At 30.2% G+C, this 25,833-nt stretch overlaps 4 protein-coding genes across 5 annotated transcripts; 2 read left to right on the top strand and 2 right to left on the bottom strand.

The window, feature by feature from the left end:
* Positions 1-1,794: 1,794 nt before the first annotated feature.
* Positions 1,795-13,689, bottom strand: LOC124533732 (4-aminobutyrate aminotransferase, mitochondrial). Its single transcript, XM_047109183.1, has 9 exons — positions 13,299-13,689; positions 11,455-11,567; positions 10,182-10,349; positions 9,835-10,113; positions 7,780-7,940; positions 4,685-4,835; positions 3,977-4,134; positions 2,762-3,030; positions 1,795-2,239 (listed from the first exon to the last, which is right to left on the bottom strand). The coding sequence occupies exons 1-9, from the start codon at positions 13,354-13,356 to the stop codon at positions 2,121-2,123; spliced, it is 1,476 nt and encodes a 491-aa protein (XP_046965139.1). The 5' UTR covers positions 13,357-13,689; the 3' UTR covers positions 1,795-2,120.
* Positions 13,690-14,854: 1,165 nt separating this feature from the next.
* On the top strand, positions 14,855-17,083 carry LOC124533429 (lys-63-specific deubiquitinase BRCC36-like). The gene is made up of 6 exons (XM_047108676.1): positions 14,855-15,111; positions 15,214-15,424; positions 15,576-15,673; positions 15,782-15,892; positions 16,533-16,679; positions 16,889-17,083. The coding sequence occupies exons 1-6, from the start codon at positions 15,010-15,012 to the stop codon at positions 17,015-17,017; spliced, it is 798 nt and encodes a 265-aa protein (XP_046964632.1). The 5' UTR covers positions 14,855-15,009; the 3' UTR covers positions 17,018-17,083.
* Positions 17,084-17,369: 286 nt separating this feature from the next.
* Positions 17,370-19,091, bottom strand: LOC124533428. 2 transcript variants are annotated; one of them, XM_047108675.1, is made up of 6 exons: positions 18,774-19,091; positions 18,458-18,692; positions 18,233-18,392; positions 18,049-18,159; positions 17,802-17,957; positions 17,370-17,670 (listed from the first exon to the last, which is right to left on the bottom strand). In XM_047108675.1, the coding sequence occupies exons 1-6, from the start codon at positions 18,947-18,949 to the stop codon at positions 17,663-17,665; spliced, it is 846 nt and encodes a 281-aa protein (XP_046964631.1). In that variant the 5' UTR covers positions 18,950-19,091; the 3' UTR covers positions 17,370-17,662. The 2 variants fall into 2 exon arrangements, with proteins under 2 accessions (XP_046964631.1, XP_046964630.1); XM_047108674.1 differs by having other exon boundaries at positions 17,370-17,675; positions 18,774-19,085.
* A 672-nt stretch (positions 19,092-19,763) lies between these two features.
* On the top strand, positions 19,764-25,002 carry LOC124533427 (glutathione S-transferase LANCL1-like). Its single transcript, XM_047108673.1, has 8 exons — positions 19,764-20,074; positions 20,373-20,555; positions 20,630-20,787; positions 21,798-21,936; positions 22,031-22,171; positions 22,501-22,686; positions 23,226-23,372; positions 24,731-25,002. Exons 1-8 carry the CDS (start codon positions 19,988-19,990, stop codon positions 24,911-24,913), a joined length of 1,224 nt encoding a protein of 407 aa, XP_046964629.1. The 5' UTR covers positions 19,764-19,987; the 3' UTR covers positions 24,914-25,002.
* Positions 25,003-25,833: the final 831 nt, after the last annotated feature.

Raw genomic sequence — 25,833 nt, 5'->3', positions numbered from 1 at the left:
AAAAGAGTTGCCAAATTTATTAGTGCGCGTTAGGATAGATGTCACAGTTAGGCGGTGACATCGCGAGCCAACACGCGTGGATCTGTGAAGGAAAGGGGAAGCAGGAATTAGAGAGAATAATTCCTCAGAGCATTCGCCATGACACAGTCGATTGAAAACGCTCAGCGCCGCTATTTCTCGACGCAAACGCAAAGCTTCCAGGGTGTTTGTGACCTTTACGACGCCAATAATGCGGACAGCACATCGCTGAGCTATCAGGCATCAACGGAGCCATCCCAGAGGTGCCAGCAATATTCAACGCAAGACCGCACCTGCGTTTTGTACAAGAGGAGCAGTTCTTAATATGATATCATGTAAATTATCCCATTTTACACTATGGTTTTATATTAAACATATAATTTGTAGGTATACGGGCAATCGGGCCATCTTAATTGAAAGTGGTCACCACCGCTCAGACATTGGCACCGTAAAAAATATAAGCCAATTTTTACTTACGGCAATCTTGTGAGCGAGGATACTATGTCCCTTGTGCCTGTAGTTACACTGACATACTCAATCTTTAAAAAGGATTATAGAAATAGTAAGCATTATTACTTGCCGGTAGATTGTTCGGAGAGGGGTGGCTTCTACCCAGACGAGCCTACAAAAGACACTTCTTGGCCTACAAGTAAGTACCTTGTAACTTACAAGTTATTTAACAACAATTTTACGCTTACAAGTTGTAAGCGTAAAAGGTGTTAAATAAATAAGTATTTCAAGTATGGCAGCATTTTATCCCCCTACTAGAAGTATGGGAAAAATAATAACGGTCACATACACCTACACCTAATACTTTCCAAAAATTCAAATGCAATACTGGTACGAATCGTTTGGCCAAAAAAAAATTACTCCTTTGCAGTGGTATGGCGGCCATTAGGAACTGTCGGAAAAGTATGGCAAGGTGATTTTCGTGAATGACTACTCGACGATAATTAGCTATCCAAAAATTAGTCTGGTACAAATTGTTGAATTGTTTTATTAAAATTAATGTATTCGCGTCGGTATGACGGGCTGTAAGCCACACCCGAGAGTTATGGCATTACGCTACCGCCTACTTCTTCTTTTTCGACTTTCTGAAAATACAGGCATTTTTGTGGGACAAATCGTTCGACACTCGTTATTTTTCGTTATTTTTCGCTATGACCATCATTTTCCTGTTTTCCTTTACGTAATTATACCCCTGAAGAACCGCTATACTGGTACAAATGACCAAATATTTTGTCATTATCATCTCACGGTCTATATAAGTAATAGCTTGTATATCTCCAATTACTGAAGCAAGTTCACGGATTTAGGAGCGAGGACATTTATTAGCAAACTTTTCCAGTGTGTTGTCAAATATTTTAATTTTTCTTAATTATTTTCCTTCCTTCCATTGTATCGCTACGCAGATACTTGTAAGTTCTATATAAATATTGATCTCGTCTCTCACTGATAGTTGATTTCCATACCACGGAGAGTGCAGCTAAGTTTAATGGGGGTTAAAATCAAATGACAATCTTTTAAAAATAAATTAAATACTTGGCTTTAAAAATAATAAAAATATAAAGAAAGAACGTTAGCAATATTGCCACGAAAATATGGTGGTCTATTTGAAATTGATTGAGTACGATGATAGCATATGTATCACTCTTTACTATGTAACACATTGTGGACCCAAAAGGCCTTCAAATTATTTTTTAACCTGTAATCTGCGACACGTATATAAATTGAATTGCAAGTGAAACTACGTCAAAAAAAAATAATAAACAATAATCTCGTTTATGATTTTATTGAATACCATTAAACTTTTATAAGTAGTAAATAGTACTAGAAATTATTATTTTTTTTAACTGGAAGACTCTTTTGAGGCACGTGATTTTATAATCACCTTATAATTATCATTTAATATAAAGCATAGATATAAATAAAATTGAAAAAAATATATATCTTAATAAAATATTAAACTTAATGAATATGGCACTTCAAAAAGTCTTATAAATACGAATAGTAGCGCGTAATTATAAAAAATAATACTGTAAACAATCACAAAAAATAAATGACATAACAATTAAAGTTAAAGATTTCTCTTATGAAATGTTTTACATTTCTTTTAAAGTTTTCCGTAAAATATCTAGATATATTTCAGCGTGCTTCTTCTGGAAGATAAGTGCTGGTCTTAGGCGTATGGTATTATCTCCGCAGACACCACCTAGCACACCTACGAAAAATTAAAAAAACTATTTATTTGAAGAGCAGAGATGGCCCAGTGGTTACAACGCGTGCATCTTAACCGATGATTGCGGGTTCAAACCCAGGCAAGCACCGCTGATTCATGTGCTTAATTTGTCTTTATAATTCATCTCGTGCTCAGCGGTGAAGGAAAACATCGTGAGGAAACCTGCATGTGACAAATTTCATACAAATTCTGCCACATGTGTATTCCACCAACCCGCATTGGAACAGCGTGGTGGAATATGTTCCAAACCTTCTCCTTAAAGGGAGAGGAGGCCTTTAGCCCAGCAGTGGGAATTTACAGGCTGTTACTTTACTTTTTTTTTTTACTTTATTTAACAAACATTGTATAAATACTAATGCAAAAAACAATTAAATTAAAACAGTTAATAACTATTATTAGGCTGTAGTATTATATTTGCAATAAACAAAGTTTATTCATTATTAAATATAATTCTTCTGGAATTATGTAATGATTGTTCAATAAATGCGTAGATTATTGACTCACCATTCTTCTTCAAATCAGAATTGATTTGATCCCTACATTTCGTAGTGGGGGAATTGAAGGATAAAAAGGTGCCCCGTCCTCGGACGCTGTTGATTAGATTCGGAAATTCATGCTCCAACTCGTGCAAACCATTTTTGAGAACCTTTCCACTTTCATTTACAACCGAAATCAGCTTTTCATTTTTAATTACTTCCAAAACCTTCTCTAATAAAATCAACTTTCCGGGATCTCCCATCCAAGTATTGAATACTCTGTATGCTTGGGATGGTCTGAAATAACATAGTAAAAATAATTTAGATAATAATTTAATATATAATGCTTCAACTATACAACAAATATGAGTTGAAATAAATCATTAGTGTTTTACAAATAAATAAATAACGATTATCAAGGCTTTTATGTTGTTCTTTGTATAATTATCACAATTGACTTCTTAGTTTTGTTTAGTTATTATTTAACGCAGTCCTCCGCTTAGACTCTACTGTAACGTAGCCTTCTGGCTTTCTCTCAAATATTATATTTACAAAAATTATAATAATCAATGACAAGGATGTGGGCATAAACAAACTGACCACTTTTTAATATTATGTAACATTCTTAATATTTTCCTGCTAAGCTTGTTTACTAATATATTTGGATACAAGTCGTTTATTATTCGAATATGTTTTTTTCGCAATATACGTTAAATGAAAAAAATAGTATCAGTTCTGTTTAAATATATAGAGACTTTTAAACATAGGTATGTATTTTTATAAATAAATTATATTAACAATTATATGCAATTTTATATCCTTGAGAAATACATTCGAAATAACTTCAATATGCTTAAACATCACCATTTCCTTCAATAATATTATGTCAATTAATACTATGTTACAAATAATAAATAATACTACTGCATCGATAAACTCAACATTGTTATAGTATTAACCTACATGATCTTGAACTATAGATTAACATGACGTAAGAGTTCTTTGATAATAATAATAATTATATATTTTATATTTTTAAATATATATTTATATACTTTGTATTTTATATTTAAAAATGTATTATATATGAGAAAAAATATAAATAAATAAATTAATAATAATTATGTGATCGTTATTAATATTTAATATATTTTATAGTTTTGAAATAAATTAAATTAAACTAATTTATTAAATAATCGTGATGATACGATAATGTCTAGATGCAGAGTCTGAGATTACTTACTTAGTTTCAACGTTGAAGTAAAATCCGCCCGTCAACATTTTCTTGCTGAAAGTTACCACGTCGGGGGGAGAGGGTAGGTCGAAGTGTTCGTAGCACCACATCTTACCGGTCGGTCCACAACCGGTTTGAACTTCATCAATGATATATGCGACTCCATTCTGAAAAAATGTATATGATATTTGGATATTACAAATATAATTACTTATTAACATGTATAAATCATATAAAATAAATAAATAAATAAATAAATAAAAAAAATAATAAAAAATAAAAATATCTGTGCCCGCGACCTTGTACGCCTTTGAATATAACAAAAAAACATATTATTACAGCCTAAGTTACTCCCTATTATATCAGTTATCTGCCATTGAAAGTCCCGTCAAAATCCGCCAGATCAGCCGTTCCAGAGATTAGCCGGAACATACAGACAGACAGTCCGACAAAAATTGTAGTAGTAAAAAATGTTATTTTGGGATATGTACCGTGTGTAAATACATATGCATTCAGTAAAAAGGGCTATTTTATATTACAAAGTTAATATATGTCTAGATGTCAAGTAGTAATCATTTTTAGTAAATTAAGGTCAATAAATATTAAGAATGTATTTTCACTTTACCTTTCATTGATATCATTTTTTATTTCAGAGCAACGCTAATTAACAACAAAGCAAACGAGGTCGCAGATAAAAAGAACTATTTAGACACAAACCTCTTTGCATAGCTTTTGTAGTTTTTGGAAAAACTCAGGCGATGCCTCATGGTCACCCCCCTCAGACTGAATCGGCTCCACTATTAATCCAGCGACAGGATTCCCTTTCTTTTTATATTTTTCAATGGTATCAGCGACCTGTTCAAGGCATCTGTAAAATAGCAACACTAGATAAGATCCCTATACAATTATGAATTTAGGATTATTGCTAAAATAAAAAAGCATGCTATAAAACCATTTAATTTTGGATTGGTACAATGGTCACACATGTATGGTGGTGTTTTTGTACGCCTCTTATGATAAATATTGCGTAGAGCCAGGTATTTATTTTGTCAGAAATTCAGGCAAAAATGACAACAGTTATTAGATATATAACATACGAAAAAATCAAGTTAAATACACTTTTAACCATAGGATGTATCACAATGAACAAAAAAACTCCGGCTATAACTATAAGATATACATTTTTTTCTAAGTTTGAGAAAATATAGTTAAGTGTCTATTAGTGATGTCGGATATCCGTATCCGTATCCGTATCCGCGGATATTCGAGGCAGAAGAAAGATCCGTATCCTTATCCGAATCCGTTACTTTTTGGCGGATCTATCTGGCGGATATATTTACCTTATTAATTTTAAATTTATAGATAATATATTCCTTGAGGCGAAGGGTAAGGCGTACTAGCGACGCCAGTTGCCGAGATTGTGACGGTCCACAATTACTTATAAAAGATTCGGTTTAGTAGCTAACAATTTCTTCGCCTTAGCCTTCGCCTTTAATAGGCCATTAGGTAGAAATAAAAAACTATTAAATTCAATACGGATATTTTGTTATTCCTTAAAATCAAATATTTGGCTCCTTTATGTTGCCATCTTTGGCGTAGTTATCATATTTATCATTTATCATTAGTTATCATACCAATAGTATATAACTTCAAGGTTCTAAATAAACTAGCTTTTTAATGAGATCAGTAGTATAAAAAGTTATGAGATCACTTTTAATTAACAATAAAAAAAAACTTAGATCTTCGTAATATTTTAAATTCGAATTAAATAATTTTTAATCAACAAAACTAGTACTGCGTGACACATACAGTGTTAATGTTAGATTAAAATCACAATGACAATTAATGAAACTTAAAAAAAATATCAGTCATAATTGAAATTAAGTAATGGTATATTGTATATCAAAAAGAGTAATTTGGCAGCTTTGTCCCCCAAAAGTCTGTTACGATGAGGATTATAAACAATTCCTGATGCACTGAAAATTTGCTCACTTGGAATACTTGTTGCAGGTGATGATAAATATGTACGAGCAATGTGACTAAGACCTCCAAACTTTTTAGTGTTAATTTCCCAATACTTTAGTTGGTCTTGATCTCTTGGTAATCTCTTTTCTGACATATATTCGATGAGCAAATTAGCTTTCGTATCTGATATATGATTTTCAGATTGCTCGTCGTCATCATCACTATCTAGCATATTAGCAAAAGACTCTTCGTGCAATGTTCTTTTCTAAAAGTAATTGATTTATCACTGATTGTGTAAAAAAGTTACGATCCGTATCCGTATCCGTATCCGCGGATCTTGACAACAAATATCCGTATTCAGATCCGTATCCGCGGATCTACATTTTATACGATCCGGCACATCACTAGTGTCTATATATATAGCTAGTGTAGGGGAATCCCAATAGAAGGTGTTAAGTGAGAGTGAGAGATTTTTTATTCTTAAAAACCACAAACTACAATATTTATATAAGTAGAAATTATCATTACATTACATATACACCAGAAATTTTGTCAATATCGATCTAATTTTAACGCAGATACGAACATATTATAATATATCGCTAAATATATTATTTTAATGGACGTCACATTGAAACGCAAAGTCAAACGCCTAACCTTTACTCATGCAAATACAAATAAAGTAAACAAAAGGCTTATTGTCATTCAATGCAAAACCATATCAGATATTTGTATTATCATAATAACAAATAATGTTGATGTTATTTACATGAGAAATAATATTTATTTATTACCGTGTGGAACAGACATATTCAAGGGTAATATTAAAATATACAAGAACTAAGCATTAAAATAGGTATATCATATGACAAAACTTTAATAGTACTGATTCCGATTTCTGAATTTTATGGACACAGTGATGAGATGTTAATGATGATGATGATGTTGAATCATCAAATCTGAGCAGAAGATATTACGGTAATGTGTATAGTATACAAAGAAATCTTATCTCTTTTATGAGTACTTTGTCAGAAAGTCATGGAAGCAATTGCTCATTATTTATTTAAAAAAAAAAACACGTTAAATGTGTACTAATATGATAAAGAGTATGATAGGAAAGTATAATCATAAAAACCACGGCATCTATTTCCAAAAAAACTTTCAGTTTGAAAGGTAAAGTAATTATATATTAATTCGGCGAAAGTCGCGCATTTTGACTGTCGTCAGAATGCATCCTCAAAAAAGTTTAAAAACAAAGACTTGTGTTACGAGATGTTTCAATTAACGCATGAAGCATATCTCGTAAATGTCGTGTTGTACGGTGTTTAAATCTTTACGGTGAAAAAGTAATACAGAATTCTTTAACCGAACCAAATCAATTCGGGCAGCGGTATAAAATAAATATATTCTTAATCGAGCCGAGATGGCCCAGTGGTTAGAACGCGTGCATCTTAACCGATGATGGCGGATTCTATCCCAGGCTACCACCACTGAATATTCATGTGTTTAATTTGTATTTATCGTGAGGAAATCTCATCATCATCATCATAGCCCGTTCCCGTCCACTGCTGGACGTAGGCCTCTCCAAGTGCACGCCACTGTGGTCTTTCTCCGGCTACTCGCATAGAAACCTGCATGTGTCAAATTACAGAGGAACAGGGTGGTGGAATATGTTCCAAACCTTCTCCTCAATGGGAGCGGAGGCTTTAGCCCAGCAGTGGTCAATTTTATAAGCTGCTGTTATTCTTAATCACGGCTTCAAATGTATGAAGGTACGCTATAAAGGTTACACTATAATGTATTTATTTATATCATAGACAAATTTAACCGTATCTAATCTGACTTACTTGTCGTCTTCTTTTTTATTTTCTCTTTGGTTCTGCTCAAGGGGATACTTGTATCTCGGAAAAGGAGCCTGTGGCCAGTCGAAGGCTGGACAATCCAGTTTATGTATTGCCTTAGATCGCGTGGTCGTTAGGGCTCCAAAGGTGCGACCATGAAATCCACCCTGTAAAATAATATATAAACATATTGTAATATAAACAGAATACAATTAAAATCCCCGTTTTGGCAGTTATTGTAATTATAATAAATATATTACATGAAATTTAATTTTGAAATCGATTTAATTAAATTTGTATTTATTATTATTAAATTTAAACGTAAGTTTTACATTTGACAAATGACTCATTTATAGAAGAAAAATCTTTGTGTTTGGAAAATAATGCATCGGGCATTAAAATTACTATAAAATAAGACCAACTAGTCTTATAACTTTTTTTTATTTTTATTAGATACTGTTTTCATAGGTGATTATTTTTATCACAGAATAAAGATATATAATCAACAATACACAAATTCTTATGCAATTCATTTTTGATCAGGTACGATGTTACACTTAGACGAAACTACAATAACGCCTCATTTTACCATCGTAAAACTAAAAAAATATTTAAAAACAAGTAGTCAATCCTGCGATTGGTTTTGTTATTTCATTTTCCGATTTTTAAATAAATATTTTTTAATGTAAGTGGTTCCGTGTATATGTAGTAATTGTCTATTGCGGCTGTAAACAAACGCAATAAACGTGATGTATTTTGTGAACACGTAGATATATAACTACTGTTAATAAAATAAATGTCGTGTAGACACAATTATGCGCGCGATACAAATTAATTTATCATTATTCTGCCATATGTAAATAAATTGTGTTAACAGTATTGATGATCAACGTCGAAATAAAAGAGGAATAATAATCATCTAGTGAAATAAATGACTTTGTAATGTTCCTTTTATGAAAAAGGCCTTGATATTCATACGTATCAATTATCCCAGTCAATAAAGACATTCCATTTCGGAAAAATTAGGGGAAAGCCGGATTTTTGCATAAGCCTTCCTTTGATGGTTCTAAACAAATCCCAAAAGTCCCCATTAGTTTATTCAAAAATCCAATATTCCCCTAATTTTTCCGAAGTTCGGTCTTTATTTTGTCTTCATTCACTGGACTGACAGTCTAAATTAAAAAACTGATGTGTAAAACGCAGTGCGACTTCTTATAATACTAAAACTTTATCGTAACGCGTTGTATCTTCTGTTAAGAGTTTCATGTTTTTTATAAAAGTCTAATTTAATTATAGAAATAAAATCTGTTTATAAATAAATTCTTTCTGAAGTAAACAGATTAAATGAATAAAATACGACTAAAGAGAAATGTATTGACGCGACACAAAAATGTATGTGCGCTCTTGGGATTAACACGTGACGTAGTACATACTAAATGGTATAAAAACAATGGCAACCTTGGTTTTTATACAGATTCGACGCATCTTTTGTATTTATTTATAATCGTATAAGTAGATTACACAAACACAATCAATAGTGTATGCGGGTAAACATTTTCTTGTAAACATATTGTGACGCAAACGCTAGTTTTCCGTCGAATCACATTTCATGGAGCTCTACCATTCCGAAGTAATACCGCGAAACAACAGAATAAAAAAAATTAGAACCGAGAATGTGTATAACGGGGATGTAACAATCAAACCTAAAAATATATCATATTAAACTAGTCTTTATAAAAAATGTAATTTAACAAAGAATTCGTAAAATTACAAAGGTCGTCACCTTAGTGTTCTATTAATACACCAGCTACAACTCGAGAGTATGTAAATGCGTGAAATGTTGAAAATACTTTATTTCAAGATGAACGAACTTTCCGTCGGAGCTATTTTCTTTCTTTCTTGATTTATAAAATACGGATATCATATATTTCAGTAACATTCAAATTTGAAGTCAATACAACATCTTGTCCAACACAAAATATTGTATTGACTAAGAATACATGATATATAAAATACCGGCAGTTTTTTGACCCTATATACAAATTAAGACATAGTACCTACCTGAAAGGATAAAATTGATAAATTAGGAGATCCGGGTGGCTGGTTAGCCATGCATGACGTCATTTCCTCTGGAGTGAAATCAATCTTTCCCCCTCGTTCCCTTTTACGGTACCACATAAATACAGTCTTGTAAGCATTTTCGTTCGAACAGGAACCGCACATCATTGTCGAAACACCGTTAAGGCCTTTAGGCGCTACTGCCATTAAGACATCGTTTAATTTCTTGGGCCAATCTATTGGTGGGAAAACACCCAGGGCCGGTCGGTTGACAAGCGATCTCTGTTAAAAATAAAACTTATAAAATATAAATTGATGTACTTTTGAGATAGAGTTGTAAAATAACTAACCAGGTTATGTTTATCGTCAAAAACTTTTAACAATTCAGGGTGGTTATAGCCAATGGGTACCGACGAAATTTGCGTGAAGGCATCCAAGAAGACGTTACCGTCGGCGTCAACGAAATAGTTACCAATGCTTTTGTCATAATCAGCGAACAACTGAACCGAACCTGCTTGCTAGAAAGAATAAAAAATCATAATTATTTTTCGTCCACTATAAGAAGTGAGAAGTTAATTTTATCTAAATTATGTATTAAGATTATTCATCTGATATACATTGCGTTAGATTATTTTGTAATCCATTAAAATTAGACTAGATTAGGAAATAATCAGTCAGATTAAGAAAATAGGTAAATCCTAATCTATTTGATTAAAAAAAAATAGAATAAAACGTCAAGGATAAAATCATTAAATATTAAAAATAGACAAGGTATAAAGATATTCAATGTAAACTATCATAATTAGATTATAAAAAACAAAAATTGTACATATTTTTGTCAATGTCATAAAATGAGAAATCGTGTCGGCAACTTATTGAAAAAGCCATCCGAAAAAGAAGTTGAAAATTCCTTGGTAAATCGATAGCTTTCCATAATAATTTCTTATGACACGAAGTTGAGTTGTGAGTGAGGACTTTTTAATATTCACCTCGTTCATTAAGTAGTGTGTTTAATAACTGTGAGTTGATAGAAATGCGTCACTTCTGATGTGAGATCACAGCAATCACGAAAATTGAAATTGAGGGTGAATGATGTGTATCAAAATTCACCTCTTTATAATAATAATAATAAATAAATATGAGACAACATCACATACATTACTCTGATCCCAATGTAAGTAGCTGAAGCACTTGTGTTATGGAAATCAGAAGTAACGACGGTACTACAAACACCCAGACCCAAGACAACATAGAAAACTAATGGTAATCTACATTGACTCGGCCGGGAATCGAACCCGGGACCTCAGTGTGTCGTACCCATGAAAACTGTTGGTACACACCACTCGACCATGGAGGTTGTCAAAAAAATCTTTTTGAATGTTTGTAATATGGAATACGATATTTACGCCTTCGTTTATGATTGAGAAACTAAGATCGGGTTAGAATATTCGTATGTAAGTTCGACATTACTAAGTGAGATATTTTGGAATAAAAAGAATACACGTTGAAAATCTCATCAGATAGAAGTCTAATTATATTGTATACACTTACGGTTCATAAAGTAGTAAATACTGTCATGGCTACGTAATAAATGAGATTTGATAACATTTTATTGCATTTTACCTGCAGTGCGGAAAGTTCTTTGAACAAGGCTTGTGTCCTGGGGCCAGGTATCGATGTTTTAATTTCTGGTTTTTCTGGTTCTACCTGGGATACTTTTGAAATACCTCTGACATCTATAAAAAAAAAACAATAAATACAATAAAAAAATTGTTACTTTTCTCTTAAATACATTCCAAAAGTTTGTTACGTCCTCTCTTTCCTATTTTTTTCACATTCCGCAAATTCTGACAACTAAGACCTCAACAATTTTTGGACGACTTTAAATTCATTCGTTGATATAGACTAGGCGCGGACCGCAGATAGAGGCTTTATTAACTTCGAAGTCATTCGTTAACATATGCTGTATAATAAAAAAAGATGCTATTTTAAAAAAAAATCTCAATCACAGGTTCAACGAATATAGTTCATTTGATTAAATAAATCACCTTGAGAAGGTGAAGTATTTAAAAAATACTCTACGCAGGGCGCTGAGATACTTGACCGCGCTTATTCTTGATATTTATTTTAGGAGCATTTAAATGTTAAAAAGGATAAAATTCGAAAAGCATCGAATATTGATTATACTGTCGTGATAATATAAAATACACTGTCGTAATTATCTTGTTCTACTAATCATAATATGGTTACTAATTGCGGTTTATCTCGATAATTATTAATAAAAATTATACAAAATATTCCCACAAGTATTTCATAATTTCACGCGTAAAGGCGAAGCTTTGTCTTTTGTACTACTGGGATATTCATAAATGCCATTAAAATATAAATCGTCATTTCTTTTCGAGAGCTAATAAACTTATTTTATGTTTATTCAAAAAATACAAAAATCGTTAAAATATATGAAGTTTTTTATTTATGTGGAGCTGCTCACAAAGGCTAAAAATACCCAATAACTAAATTTACAAGAACAAGCAATAAACATCAATATATAAAAATCTGTTACCATAGCATATAAGTATGAAGTAAACTACCAGGCATTACTAAATTGTAGTTATTTTTATTAATGATTTACTTAGTTTTCCATGTCCATTATATTATTTAATTACTTGATTAAATATTATATTTTAATATAGTAATTAAAACAAATTTATAAGAGAGATACATGTTTAAAAATATATATTTTGTATCATATATATTTTCTAAGTTTGACAGGGTATTATATAATAAATCCCCAATTGAAAGAAACTAATTTGTTTTTTACTTATTTTTTTTTTTAAATTAGTACTTTAATTGAAATGTCTTAAGATCTATGCCCATAACTTTATTTTTTTATCCACGTAAAAGTAATTTTTATTTGTGTTAAAATAAATAATTAAAATACCTATAATACTTTTTTTTTGTAAAAAGTGTAAAATAATATTATAATATTTATCCAGATCTTCCATGTGGCATAGTTAATTTGACTTGAGACACCTATACCATTAGCCAACCATGTAAAAATTTTTAAATAAATTAAATAATTTCACTAGTCAGTGAAATTTATAAGAATCAGTAGTCACTGATACTTGAACATAGAAAAAGTAAAATATATTAATGTGGACTAGTACACCTTGAGATAAGATGACAGATTACCTAATGTTTTATTACTAAAAAGTACTTATTTTATTATTTTTATTAACCTGTAATTGGATTATATAAATTGAATTTAAAAAAAAAGAATTTAGAGAATATATTCTAAATATGAAAACGTCGATCGATCGACTATACGAAAATACAGAACTGTGTAGTTAAGTATGTTAGGTACACTACGTATGAAAAACAAATTAAAATAAAGACTAATTGTAATTTTCTACAACGCTTGAAATCTTTAATATTAAAATAAATGTAAAAAAGTAATTTAATCTTACGTTGCGTCGAAGGTATATTTATTCGATTAATAATATGTAATCCTCGAATTCGTAACATTTTCAAAACCAGTCCAAAATGTATTCTTGCTCCTGTTGTATCCAGTTATAAGTTACAATGAAGACGAACGAAAAATCTATACGTCTGAGTTTTTATCTCTTCTGCGCACCCACGATTCACAACACACGAATATATTTAGTGGTGGGCATAAAAATCATAATGCGGTACGCAATTAATGATTAACAATTTTAGATTTGAACTTAAAACGAAAATCGGCACGATTTATTCATATATTATTTCTGCAACTGCAAATTTAAAAACGGGCGGTATCTTGTAATCGTAATGTTAGATTGATAGTACCTATCCCCCGCTATCAATAGCAAGTCAAATAGTACAGTATCACCCTATCATCAACCAGTGCGTCAAGCTGTCAACAGTAATTGTCATTGTCACTAATTCAATATAGGGAGACTCGCGATGATAAAATTTGTAACTTTTAATGATGAACGTAAATCGATATGATTTTAAAAATAATTTATTTGAAATTTATCTTACTTACATACTGATAAATCGGATTGAAATAAAATAAATTAAGCCATCGACTTTAACTATTATCTGTACAATATTTTACCATGTTTTATAAGAGGTACTTTTCTATGAAATATATTTTTTAGGAATAAGTAAGTTTAAAATACAAATATCGATAATAGAAGATGTGATGATTCGTAAAAATATATTTATTATATATCGACACTATCCCGAACATCTCTCAAACACTGATTGAATAAACTGCGGATACAATAATGGAACGTTCATAAGTCGGTCATTGAAGGTTAAACAGTAATGTAATAAATAAATTATATTAATGTGAAGTAAGCTGAATAAAGAAATAGGAGGGCTAGGCTCCGAAATACCAATAAGTTTTTTTTTTACACCAAAAATACCATACGAAATTCGTCAGTGGAAAAATCTGACACTCTTCAAATTACTCATATTTTTAATAGCAGAACTTATGTAACATAAATAATTATTTACATTAGAGCTTTAATTATACCTTATTTAAAATTTTAACTAGTTACAATAACGATCATAACCGCTTTAAATGGCAAGAGTGCTAGTAGCATTTTTTTAAGTCGTCGTTGTAGTAACTGTTTCACTACTATTTATAATATATAACATATTGATTTATATTCATAAACATGTTTTATATTATATTAGTATAACTCAAGCTACTTTAGTGTCTAATATTTATAGAAAGGTGGAGCTCACGATCATAAACCACATTTTAAATACTTGTACAAAATAAAATTACAATCATTTTTTTTGTTACTCCTTATGATATCTGAACCAACTTTGAAGTTTACTATGACATTATATATTTGTTTTCAAAATTAATATTGAGATCTTAATTGGAACATAAAACAGCAATAAAACATTTAGAAACATATTATTCGTGCTTAATTGTAATTTTCATATTTCGATTTTATTATCATATAAAAGTTAACACCTGTGATCGATTGTTCGGTTATCGACTCTCCAACATTAACCAAGTTCGTGACTGTCAAATGTCATTAGCATTACTGTCAGTTATGTCGTAAACTTATTCATAACTATTGTAAACACTGTAGGAATAATAGTGATTGAAAAAACCTATCCGTAATTGAGGTATATTTAAACCTCAATTGATATAGTTGAGTTATATTCAATAACAAAATGTTAAAAAAAGTTTTATTATCTACGGATGTAGCATTAGTATGTGTACAACATGCCTTGTCAACAGAAAAAGAAGAAATAATGGGGCTACTTATTGGAGAAGTAATTCCTTGATTTTTTTCTTCAAATTACTACATTGTTAAGGTTCTTGGTATTTTTATGACTTTTTACTTGAAAGGATAATTTTTTTGAATTAATTTACAGGTTCACAATAATAATACATTGGTTTCAATAGTATCGTCTGTTATATTAAGACGTTTGGATAAAAAGCCTGATAGGGTAGAAATATCTGAAGAGCAGCTTGTGAGAGCTACATTAAGAGCAGAGGAATTAGCGGCAGAAGTGGGGCGACCACTAAGAGTTGTTGGATGGTACCATTCTCATCCACACATAACTGTTTGGCCATCTCATGTTGGTAGGTTGTTTTGTATTTTCATAATGTAGGTAACTTTTATTTTGAACACATTGTGAATGTTTGATACTAAAAAAATTAGTTTTATTATATATTTTTGTTACTTTTTTTGCATACATAAATCGTGCATAATATAATCATTACTCTATTTCAGATCTTTCTACACAATCTATGTATCAAAGAATGGATTCTAGTTTTGTAGGTATTATATTTGCTGCATTTCTCACAGATCAGACAGCTAAAGCCCCCTCAGTAAGTATTGTAGCAATAGTAGAAAAATATTCCATAAGTAAAATTTGGTAACAGTTTATATATTTATTACTTTCCACAAAATTAAGTAAAATTACCAATCATTTCTAGGTACAAATAACTTGTTTTCAATCGATCAATGAAGGCTCAACTCAAAGTAGAAGAGAAATTGAGTTAAAAATCACAAACAATAATGACTCACTGACTTTGAATAATTTTGAGGTATGTATAAATAAAATAATTGGTAGTAATCATAACAAAAAAAATACTTAATTGTATTTGCATTAGTGATGATAAAAAAATCTGCAACAAACTACATACTAACTTCAACCTTATTCCAGAAAAATAAAATGTATTTTAGTCGCAATTTTTTTTTGAATTCTAAACATGTTTGTATTGTGTATAAAGATATTAATTATAACATCAAAATAAGATAAAAAAAAAGCAACCAAACAAGAAAAATGAGTGCAACTAGCTCTTGCGTGGCTATTGCTGCTATGTTCACAGCACGCAGTGTAGTCTTGTTACATGCCTGTCTGGGTATGTGCAGTACTCATCATTCATTCTACTGCCAAACAGCAATATTTATTTTGTATTATTGTATTTTGAAAGATGAGTAAGACAATTTAACTACAGTGGCAAGGGAAGTTCCCAAGGTTGGTTGTACAGTAATAATGATGACCACTTTCCATCAGGAGGCTCATCCACCCAAGTATGCTGCTAAATGTAGTGTATATGTTTAGGTATTTCATTTCATGCATTGTGTAGTTCTGAAGGAGGCAGGAGATGCGTTCATTAAAATATGTGCATAGAATATATCCTGACCTAACATTTAAATAAGGTTTATGCTCTTCATGTCCAGATTTTGACACAATTGCCGACAATTTTAAAAGAAGAAGAAGAGGAAGCATTTAAAAATGAAGCAGGAGAAACAGACAAAGATGACATTCTTAACATACAGCATAATGCAGCAGTAAGGACTATTGCTATAGGTCATATAGTTGAAAAGGTAAGGATGACTTTAAGATAGATTTAGATTTGTAATATAGGAATGTAATATTACACCCTTTTCACAATAGAAAATACTCAAAAGTCGGTAAAACCAATATTGACAGAAAATTCTTAAAATTAATAGTATTTGATTTGAACTAGTTACCATTTAAAATCCTTTAAAATATATTCATTAATCTGTTAAATGTATTCATTTTTGTATTTCAGGTATCACGGCCCATGTTAGAAGCTCTTGTTGCTAGGAATGCAATAAACAGTATCCGATTAAAAGCTTTGAAAAAACATCATAAAGAATTAATGTCTAAATTAGATGGCAATACATTTGGCAATGTTTAGTTTTTAAAAATTATTAAGTATAAGCTGCATTGAAAAATGGTGTAAATAAATTTTTATCTAATTCAATAGGCATTTTAAATTTTTATTCTTAAACAACAATAATAAATTTTAACATATCCCCATTATATTTTATATTGGTACTTTGGTGACATTAAAAAATACTTAAAGCAGTTTTCTCTTTAAGTATTATAAAATATAATATTGTTTTATTTTCATTGATCACACATTAATTAATTGAGATATATTAAAAAACAATCAGCCTTACTAAAAATATTATCATAACATTGATTTCTTTCATTATTTATGATTTGTGATGATGCTTTAAAAAATATATGACAGATATTTTTTTCAAAAAAAAAAATGTGTTTACTATTATTTCCATCTTTTACTACAAACCTATTATTTAGTGACACTAAATTATTGATGGTTTTTATTACTTTTAAGTACATAGTCTACTGTAAGTCAGTTTTGTCAATTATTTCAAATCCATCAGATGAATCAACACTTGAAACTCGTTTCCTTTTCTTATCATCTTGAGTACTGTATACCATATTAGCAACAGCTCCTCCAAAATTAGACAATACATTAAAGGCAGCATTACTCCAGGTTCCAACTGGTTGTACATCTAATGTAGATTGAATCTGATCAGACGGCTGTGCTGAAATTGATGTTAAATATTCATACTTAAATGTAATTTTATATTTAGAAAGTGCCAGTTATAAGGAATATTTTTAATATCCATCATTCATCAAAAATGATATTTCTTTACTATGCATTTTTTTACCTTGCGGCATATACTCATCTTCACTAGAGTCAGAGACCTCAACATCATTTGAAAGTGTTTTCATTTTTTCAATTGATAAATTAGTTACTAATGAGCTACTATTATCAGAACTGTCACTGGCTTCTTCAAAAGGTAAATCTTCAGGTTTCCAATAATCTGCCAAGTATCACAAAAACTTGTAAATAATCTATATTTTTTTAATATAAATTAAGTCTATTAGAGAAAAATAAAACAATCCTATATATACCTAGACTTTGTTTTTCATCCCTAATAGGTTTTTGATCTGGTTCAATGGACAGCAAATCTAAATTTACATCCGTTTCTTCTGGGACAAGACCTTCTAGTTCAAAATCAGATTCTAAAAATAGATAATATTGTATAATTGTCTGAAACTCACAAAATATTTAAAAGTCACATCTATATTTACAAACCTGCATTTTGTTGAACTTTTTTTAAGACATTTACCAATGGAGGTATAAGTTTATACAGGAAAAATATTACTGTACATAGCAGATATACTAATGTGTATCCGCTGATATATTTTCCAATCAACATTAAAATAGTCAATATTATCTGAAGCAGCAAAAAAGCCTAAAATGGTAAATAGTATTAGTATTCAGCTTAAATAAATGCATGCTGATGTATCTTCAACTTACTTTAGTATGATTTCTATCACGTAAATATATAAAACCTGTCCACATATTTTCGATCGAGGTTTGAACTTTAAGGGCGACTAATTTTATATTTTTGTTTTCGTGATAAACTAGTCTTTTCAGGCATGCAGTGCGGTGTTTATATTTTAACCATGCCTCAAACGCATCGATACTTATAATTAAAATAGAAAGTCCACAAATAAACTGTAATATATTTAGCTGTCGACATACACACGATCTAAAAGGTTTAAAAAATATTTGTTATCTCAAATTTATAATTACTTAATAAATTATGTGTATAATAAAAGCTAATACTTACATAAACACAACGTTGAAAAATAAAAAGAATAACAATGTTAACCATATTTTTTTCCAAAATAAAACATCTTCAAGGATATTTACAAATATAACGAATATTAAAGATGACATTTTATTTTTGTTTTCGATACTCTTTGTGGGACTCCATTTAAAAAACGTTCTAATGGAAGCAAACATTTTTATTATATTTCGTATGATTATTAATACACTTGTATAAATATTCTCGTAAGCGCAATAATAATTTAATAACGACGATTTAATTTTGACAAGACTCAGTCTTGTTACATTATATTTATATATGTATTTCTATTTTATATCTATCATCCCATTCTGACATTTATAGATTTATATAGATGTCATTGTCATTTCGAGACAAAATACTTTTGAACGGAACATAGTGTGAAAATATCTATTTTTTTAATAATGTAATATTAATTTATTTATTACAATTACGGGTTTAAGCATTAACTTAATCTAGAAAATAAACAAATAATAAATAGTCTAGATTATAAGAATAACTCGTGTTAATTATAATTACTATCCTTCCAGTCATAGAAAAAAATTACTGTCTGTAATATGATAATGAGGACTAATATCGACAAAGAAAATCTGTTCGAAAAGAGGAAAATGAAAATACTGTAATCTGCGAAAAAAACCACTCTTTCTTTTTATGGATGTAAAATTTAACAATATAATGAATATTTATAGGTTTTATTACAATCATGGAATTATAAATTATATTTTTAATGTTTTTGTTTAATAAGCTTAATTTAATATCCTTTTTAGCCATTTTATTTCGATATTTTAATACTTTCATAAAACGCTGTGCAAAAAAAAAACCGCGTTTTCACATTATGTGTACTTTACTACATGATTATGAAGTAATCAACTTCGTCGTGCCTGTATAATTTCTTGATACGACAAAAATACACAATGTATAGAAATTGTCAACAAAACAAAATAATTTTTCAATTGTATAAAATCTAGAATCGGTACTGCTTATCAATAAGTGCCAATAATCGAATCGATAATCCAAATCACGCATTAGACATCACTACTTCCATCTGTTAATCTGTCAAAAGGTGAATAAATAAATAAACTCTTTGGATAAACATTTCAAAATTCAAAATCAAATAGTTTATTTCAAAGTTGAAATGTACTGTGTTTGATTTGCTCGCCCTGAAATAAAGTAATTTTAGAAATTAAAAAATTGTCATGGCGTCAAAATTCTTTTTTGAAAACGAATTTCCAAACTATTCTAGTGAGACTGCCCATTTTTTCCTTGACGATAAAAAATATGGGGTATGTATTTTTATAATTTATTAATATTTACATGTACTTGCCGATTCCTACTTATATTACTTAGACCTATCCTAAATGTTATGTTGTTTTCATTCACGAAACACATAAATATATATTTATTTTATTTAGTACTACTAATACTATTTATTTTCGATTTAGATTATGCTTCAATAATTATATCTATTGATTTTCTACTATTATTAATGGCAGCTTTTAAAAGTAGTTTCTTCAGTTTTTTCTAAATAATGTTTGTCTCTTAGTCATTTACAAACATATTTAATATGTGTTTGGTTTACAGCTTTCAGAAAAATTTCAAAGCAAATTAATGAATTTCAAAAATGAAAAATTGTTACATTTAACTACTGAATTGAAAAATGATTTATTTCATGATGGAACTGTATACACAGGTTCAGCTGGTATGGCTTTATATTATTTAATGTTTTCAATGAATGGAAAAAATGTGTCTCATGATATGTTGCAGGTAACTATACAACATTATCCATTTAGCATGTTGTATAAAAAGAGTAGTCTTATATTAGATTAATATTTTTACAGCAAGCTCTTCGTTATATTGACATTGATAATTTAAAAGGCAAAAGGATTAGTTTTTTATGTGGTGATGCTGGCCCACTTGCAATAGCAGCAGTTATATCATACAAGTTTTACAATGCAAAACCTGATAATTTACCTGATTTTCACAACTTGATCAAACGGTAATGTCCCAGTATATATATATCTTTTAATATCTAATGATATAAGAATTCATTCTGCACTGGTTTACATTGACTAGAAAAAATAGCTTGAATCCCTGCATATATCACAGATAGCTTATGCAGTGTTATTCAATAGAGACCAATCAGCTGCCTGAACATATTTGTAATGAAACTTTATAACTATTATTATAACAAAGAAGTCACATAAAATAATAAATGTGCTGAGGTACTTTGGTAAAGTTCCACAAAATATTTTTTATAATACAGGTAGGCAGATGAGCAATAGACTAACTGATGGTAAGACATTGGTGACTTAAGAAATTTTAAACATTCCTTATATTGCCAATGCACTACCAACGTTGGGAACTAAGATGTTAAGACCTTTGTGCCAGTAGTTAGATTGACTCACTCACACTTCAAACTGAAACAGAACAGTACTGAGTATTGCTGTTTGGCCTATATTTAAAAATGGTGGTTAAGACACAGTCAATGATGCTATCTGGTAAATAGAAAGTCAATGATGTTATCTATATAAAACAAGTATTAATAAACCAAGAACATCAAAGTATGATGCTTTGTTGTTATTATTCAAATATAAATGTATAATAGTGTACTTCATTTAACATTTTAATTCTTCATTTCATTAAAATAGCCAGTTGCAATGATATTCTAATAAACAGATATGTTATACCCATACTAAACACCAGAAAAAAGTGTGCCGCGCCGGGGACCGTTTATTTTACATTTCGTTAAAAGTGAAGAGGATTGCTTGATAAAAACAATAAGTAAAAGAAATAACTAGATGTTTTAATTACAAAAAACGTATTACTACATAATTATGATGTATTATAACGTATTACTGGCATGATTATGATGAAAATGAGTAAAGGCAAACTTCCCAATTAGGACGTTTTCTAGTCTTAACTTTTTGCGCGTTAATGACATATCTGTTTACTAGAACCATAAAATACACAATAGATGTGATAATATAATTTAATCATATGTTTTAGATTAATGAATCTTAGTACTTTAGTACAAGAGTCACCAGATGAACTGCTTTATGGAAGAGTTGGGTATCTGTATGCATTACTCTTTGTGAATAAATATATAGGCGAGAAGAATGGTGTACCAGCAATCCACATAGAAAAAGTAATATCACCATGGAGATGGTATCTTATATATCTCAATTTCTTGCTGCTAACTACATATTTTCTTGTTAAATTAAAAATGTTATATTTTATAGGTAATAACTTCCATATTAAAATCTGGGAAACAGTTTTCACAAGAAATGAAATCTGAAAGTCCTCTTTTATGGCAGTGGCATGATAAGATCTACTTGGGCGCAGCTCATGGAATATCAGGAATTCTGTATGTATTATTACAGGTAGTATAAAATTATAGGAATTCTATTTAATTTTTTATGGTAAAATCACAAACTTGTATATAACATAATATCAAAAAATCATGGACCATTTTTACTGAACCTTTGGATATTCATAGCTTTAACATACACTCCCAATATAGAATAATTAATATTAGTCCAATAAATAATGACAAAGAAAAACCTTCGGAAAAGATAGGGGAAAGCTGGATTTTTGTTTGAACCTTCCTTTTGTGGTTCTTAACAAGAAAAGTCCGAAAAAGTTGTTTTTTTTTTTATCAAATGAAATGTTCGATAAAATATATATTTAAAATAATTAATTTATCATTTAGGGTCGTTCGTACATCAACGCAGACGAAATAAGAAGATTTATCAAACCAACCCTGGATTGGCTTTTGAATCAACGTTTTCCAAGTGGTAATTTCCCATCGTCTCTTAAGAGCAGTTCCGGAGATAGATTGGTCCAATGGTGCCATGGAGCACCGGGATTTGTTCCCTTATGTTTATTAGCATACCAGGTGAGTTGATTTTCAAAATACATTACATATATTACATACACGCTTTAAGTGGAAACTTGATTAGATATTAGATATATATATAGACATAGATATTATGGAACGAAGTACCCTGTCTGACTGAACGCAATCAAACGGATTTTTATACGTTTTTCATATTGGTTGTCAATGTCAGGAAAAAGTAGCCTGTCTGTATGTCCTTTCTTGGAGTACAAGTTCACTTCATACAAAATTTCATCAAACTCGGTTCAGCGGTTGGTCGTGAAAGAGCGACAAACATACAGAAAGAAAAACAGAGTACTAGTAGTAGTACTTTCACATTTATAATATTAATATGGATAAGAAAATATAACAAATCATAAAATAGAAATTCAATTGTCGGTGTCTATATTTCAATGTCTTTGATTAGTTACACCCGATGGCTATTCATTAGTCGGGTCGTTCAATACGACAATGATAGCACCTCAATAAATAATCAGAGGATATGTAATAAAAGTGGGTCACAAAATGGTAGAAGACTAATTAATGATGATTTATTTTAGATATTTCACGAAGAAAAGTATTTCAACATTGCTGTCCAATGTGGAGATGTAATATGGCAGCGAGGTCTTTGCGCAAAAGGATTCAGCATTTGTCATGGAGTAGCTGGAAATGCTTACGCATTTCTGCAACTTTATCAAGTGACTAAAGTAAGTACTTCTTAATTTATCGGTTTTAAATAAAGTTAAAACTGTAAAGTCTAAAGAAATTAATGCAGTTATTCTACATAAATCACCACGTATGCTACAAAGATTCCGCGAGCTAAATAAAGCTGTATGCGCCACAATAATCAATTTAAATGCAGACTTGCCCGTAATGCCAGCCAGGAATGGAAAAACATTGATCAGCTTTGTGAGATACGACAACGCTTGAAAGCGTTAAACAATTTAGGCAATAGACATAATTTAAGAAAAAATGATGATCTTGCCGAAACTATTGTTTCAAAATCAGATTGTCCATTGCAATGGCGGCAGTGTTAGTCACTGTATCCAATTCTCAGTCAATTTTTAGTGTTTGTTGTAATATTGTTCAAACATCAGTGATGTGAACGAGTCAACAATACCGTAAAGAACTCGTCTGACCACATCGAAAGTGGAAAAAAAAGTTTTTAAATGCGAACAAAAAAATTTAAATATAAGGATGTTATGTGTGAATTATGAATGAACTTTTAAGATGTAAATATAAGTGAGTAAATATGTAAAATGTATTTACAAATTTACATCATTAAATAATACTGACGTATAATAATATTATTCAGACTGTCCTAAGACGAAGCCTAAGCGAAGTACGCATATTCTATTATTAAGTCATGATTAAAAGTGAACTATGAAAAAAGTAACGATTAAGATTATGATGTGTAAATATTTCGCATTTTTTTAAGTGTTACGTTACAAAGAATACATGAATGTCGTAACGCATAAATAAACATTTGAAAATTCATAATGAACAACATAAATATTCCTATGTAACTGTATAAATATATAATTATAACATATTAATATAACATTCGTTTGGTCTACAGGTGGGACTTGTATTTTAATGGAATAAAAATTCACCAGTAATTTTGTAATAACCACCACTTTATTTCGAGTAATAATAAATTAGTTATATAATATATGTATAGTACGACACAAATTAGATATAGCATCGGAAAATGCAATGGAATGAAAATAAAACCGATTACTGCCGATTTACACAACCAATAGAAATAGCTCCCTATCGCGCCATTCGACGCTATTCGTCGCTATAGATTCACGCGACAGAGAAAGCAAGTGCATGTAAATCGACGCGTCAAATTGACGAATATATTATGTCATATGATATTACAATTTATTACGTTTGTGTAAAGATCATATTCGCATGAGAAATTAATGTTGATAATTTTGTATAGCGTACTCAATTCGGATGTGATCGGTTTTACGAATTTTGCCGATGCGACATCTAAGTTGTGTCGTACTATAATACACTTTTTAAATTGTATTCGAGTGTACCGATATGTGTGATTCAGAATGGCGCGCACCTGTACCGGGCGTGCTGCTTCGCGGAGTGGTGCGCATGCGCGCGCGCGGGCTCGGAGCTGCGGCGCCCCGACCGGCCCGCGTCGCTGTTCGAGGGCGCGCTGGGCCGCATCTACTTAGCTGCCGATATCGTTAATCCCTTCGAGGCCAAATTTCCTGCATTTTGTCTATAAAATTCTAATGCTCTGTGATTCTTGTTTTAATATTTGAATGTCATTTTATAGCGATCCGAAATTAATAAATTCGTAATAAATAATACACATGTGTTGCGTATATTTTATGGCTTATTTTTGAATAATACAAAATCATTATAAAAATCTTGGTCAGTTATAATATTATTTCGAAGAAAGATTTACATAGATATAAATTAAAAAAAGAAATAAGACATATTGTTGAAAAAAATATTCTTAAATTTAATTCTATGGATATTGTAATAATAAAATAACTACGACGTACAAGACGTGCTTACAAATAAATTCATATATTTTAGTTACTTATTCGATAGGGCTCAGTCAAGAATGACGTAAATGAGAGGATGTAATAAATGTCTTTAAAATTATGTAGAAAAGCCGGAGCTGTAGAAAAAACATCCCTTGCTACGTCATACTTGAATGTTCCTTTGTAGACACCAACCCATACAATATATAAATTTATTAACGTAAATTTTTAATGTTAAAATTGATTTAAAATTATAGATTATCTACAATATTTGTCTAAACATATCTTTTTTTTATTTATGGAAGGCCTTTAACCAATAAACTCGATTGTATCCATTCATACGACTTACGAAGTTCTCTACTGTTTAATTCTACTTTATATTATATAGTAATGGCTAATGTATAAAACATTCAATGCCACAAATTCGCCTGGTTATACAAACGTACAATGAAAAATTGATGTCGAAACTTTAAGTTATACATTTTTGCCTAGTATATATTAAGAGGTACCACATGACGAATTATATAATAGTAACGCGTAGACTTTCATAAACATAATGACGTCATAAATAAATACAGGTAGTGTAAATATAAAAAATATTATCAAAACTTTGTCCCATCGTACGTTGCAGTTGCATCACAAGTGACTTTAAATC

Source organism: Vanessa cardui, chromosome 11, assembly GCF_905220365.1.
Source record: "Vanessa cardui chromosome 11, ilVanCard2.1, whole genome shotgun sequence".
Classification (NCBI taxonomy): Eukaryota; Metazoa; Arthropoda; class Insecta; order Lepidoptera; family Nymphalidae; genus Vanessa; species Vanessa cardui.
The sequence above is the reverse complement of the archived record's forward strand: the minus strand, read 5'-3'. Positions and strand labels throughout refer to the sequence as shown.

Excerpts from the sequence above, each read along its gene's own strand:
- LOC124533732 (XM_047109183.1), bottom strand. The coding sequence starts at position 13,356 with ATGTTACGAATTCGAGGATTACATATTATTAATCGAATAAATATACCT. Across the intron at positions 7,941-9,834 it reads TATCAATTTTATCCTTTCAG|GGTGGATTTCATGGTCGCAC; the intron begins GTAGGTACTATG and ends ATTATTTTACAG. Across the intron at positions 3,031-3,976 it reads TACTTCAACGTTGAAACTAA|ACCATCCCAAGCATACAGAG; the intron begins GTAAGTAATCTC and ends ATGTTATTTCAG.
- LOC124533429 (XM_047108676.1), top strand. The coding sequence starts at position 15,010 with ATGTTAAAAAAAGTTTTATTATCTACGGATGTAGCATTAGTATGTGTA. Across the intron at positions 15,425-15,575 it reads TGTTTGGCCATCTCATGTTG|ATCTTTCTACACAATCTATG; the intron begins GTAGGTTGTTTT and ends ACTCTATTTCAG. Across the intron at positions 15,674-15,781 it reads AGACAGCTAAAGCCCCCTCA|GTACAAATAACTTGTTTTCA; the intron begins GTAAGTATTGTA and ends AATCATTTCTAG.
- LOC124533428 (XM_047108674.1), bottom strand. The coding sequence starts at position 18,949 with ATGTTTGCTTCCATTAGAACGTTTTTTAAATGGAGTCCCACAAAGAGT. Across the intron at positions 18,160-18,232 it reads AAAAGTTCAACAAAATGCAG|AATCTGATTTTGAACTAGAA; the intron begins GTTTGTAAATAT and ends ATCTATTTTTAG. Across the intron at positions 17,958-18,048 it reads GGATGAAAAACAAAGTCTAG|ATTATTGGAAACCTGAAGAT; the intron begins GTATATATAGGA and ends GATACTTGGCAG.
- LOC124533427 (XM_047108673.1), top strand. The coding sequence starts at position 19,988 with ATGGCGTCAAAATTCTTTTTTGAAAACGAATTTCCAAACTATTCTAGT. Across the intron at positions 20,788-21,797 it reads TTTCACAACTTGATCAAACG|ATTAATGAATCTTAGTACTT; the intron begins GTAATGTCCCAG and ends CATATGTTTTAG. Across the intron at positions 22,172-22,500 it reads TTCTGTATGTATTATTACAG|GGTCGTTCGTACATCAACGC; the intron begins GTAGTATAAAAT and ends TTTATCATTTAG.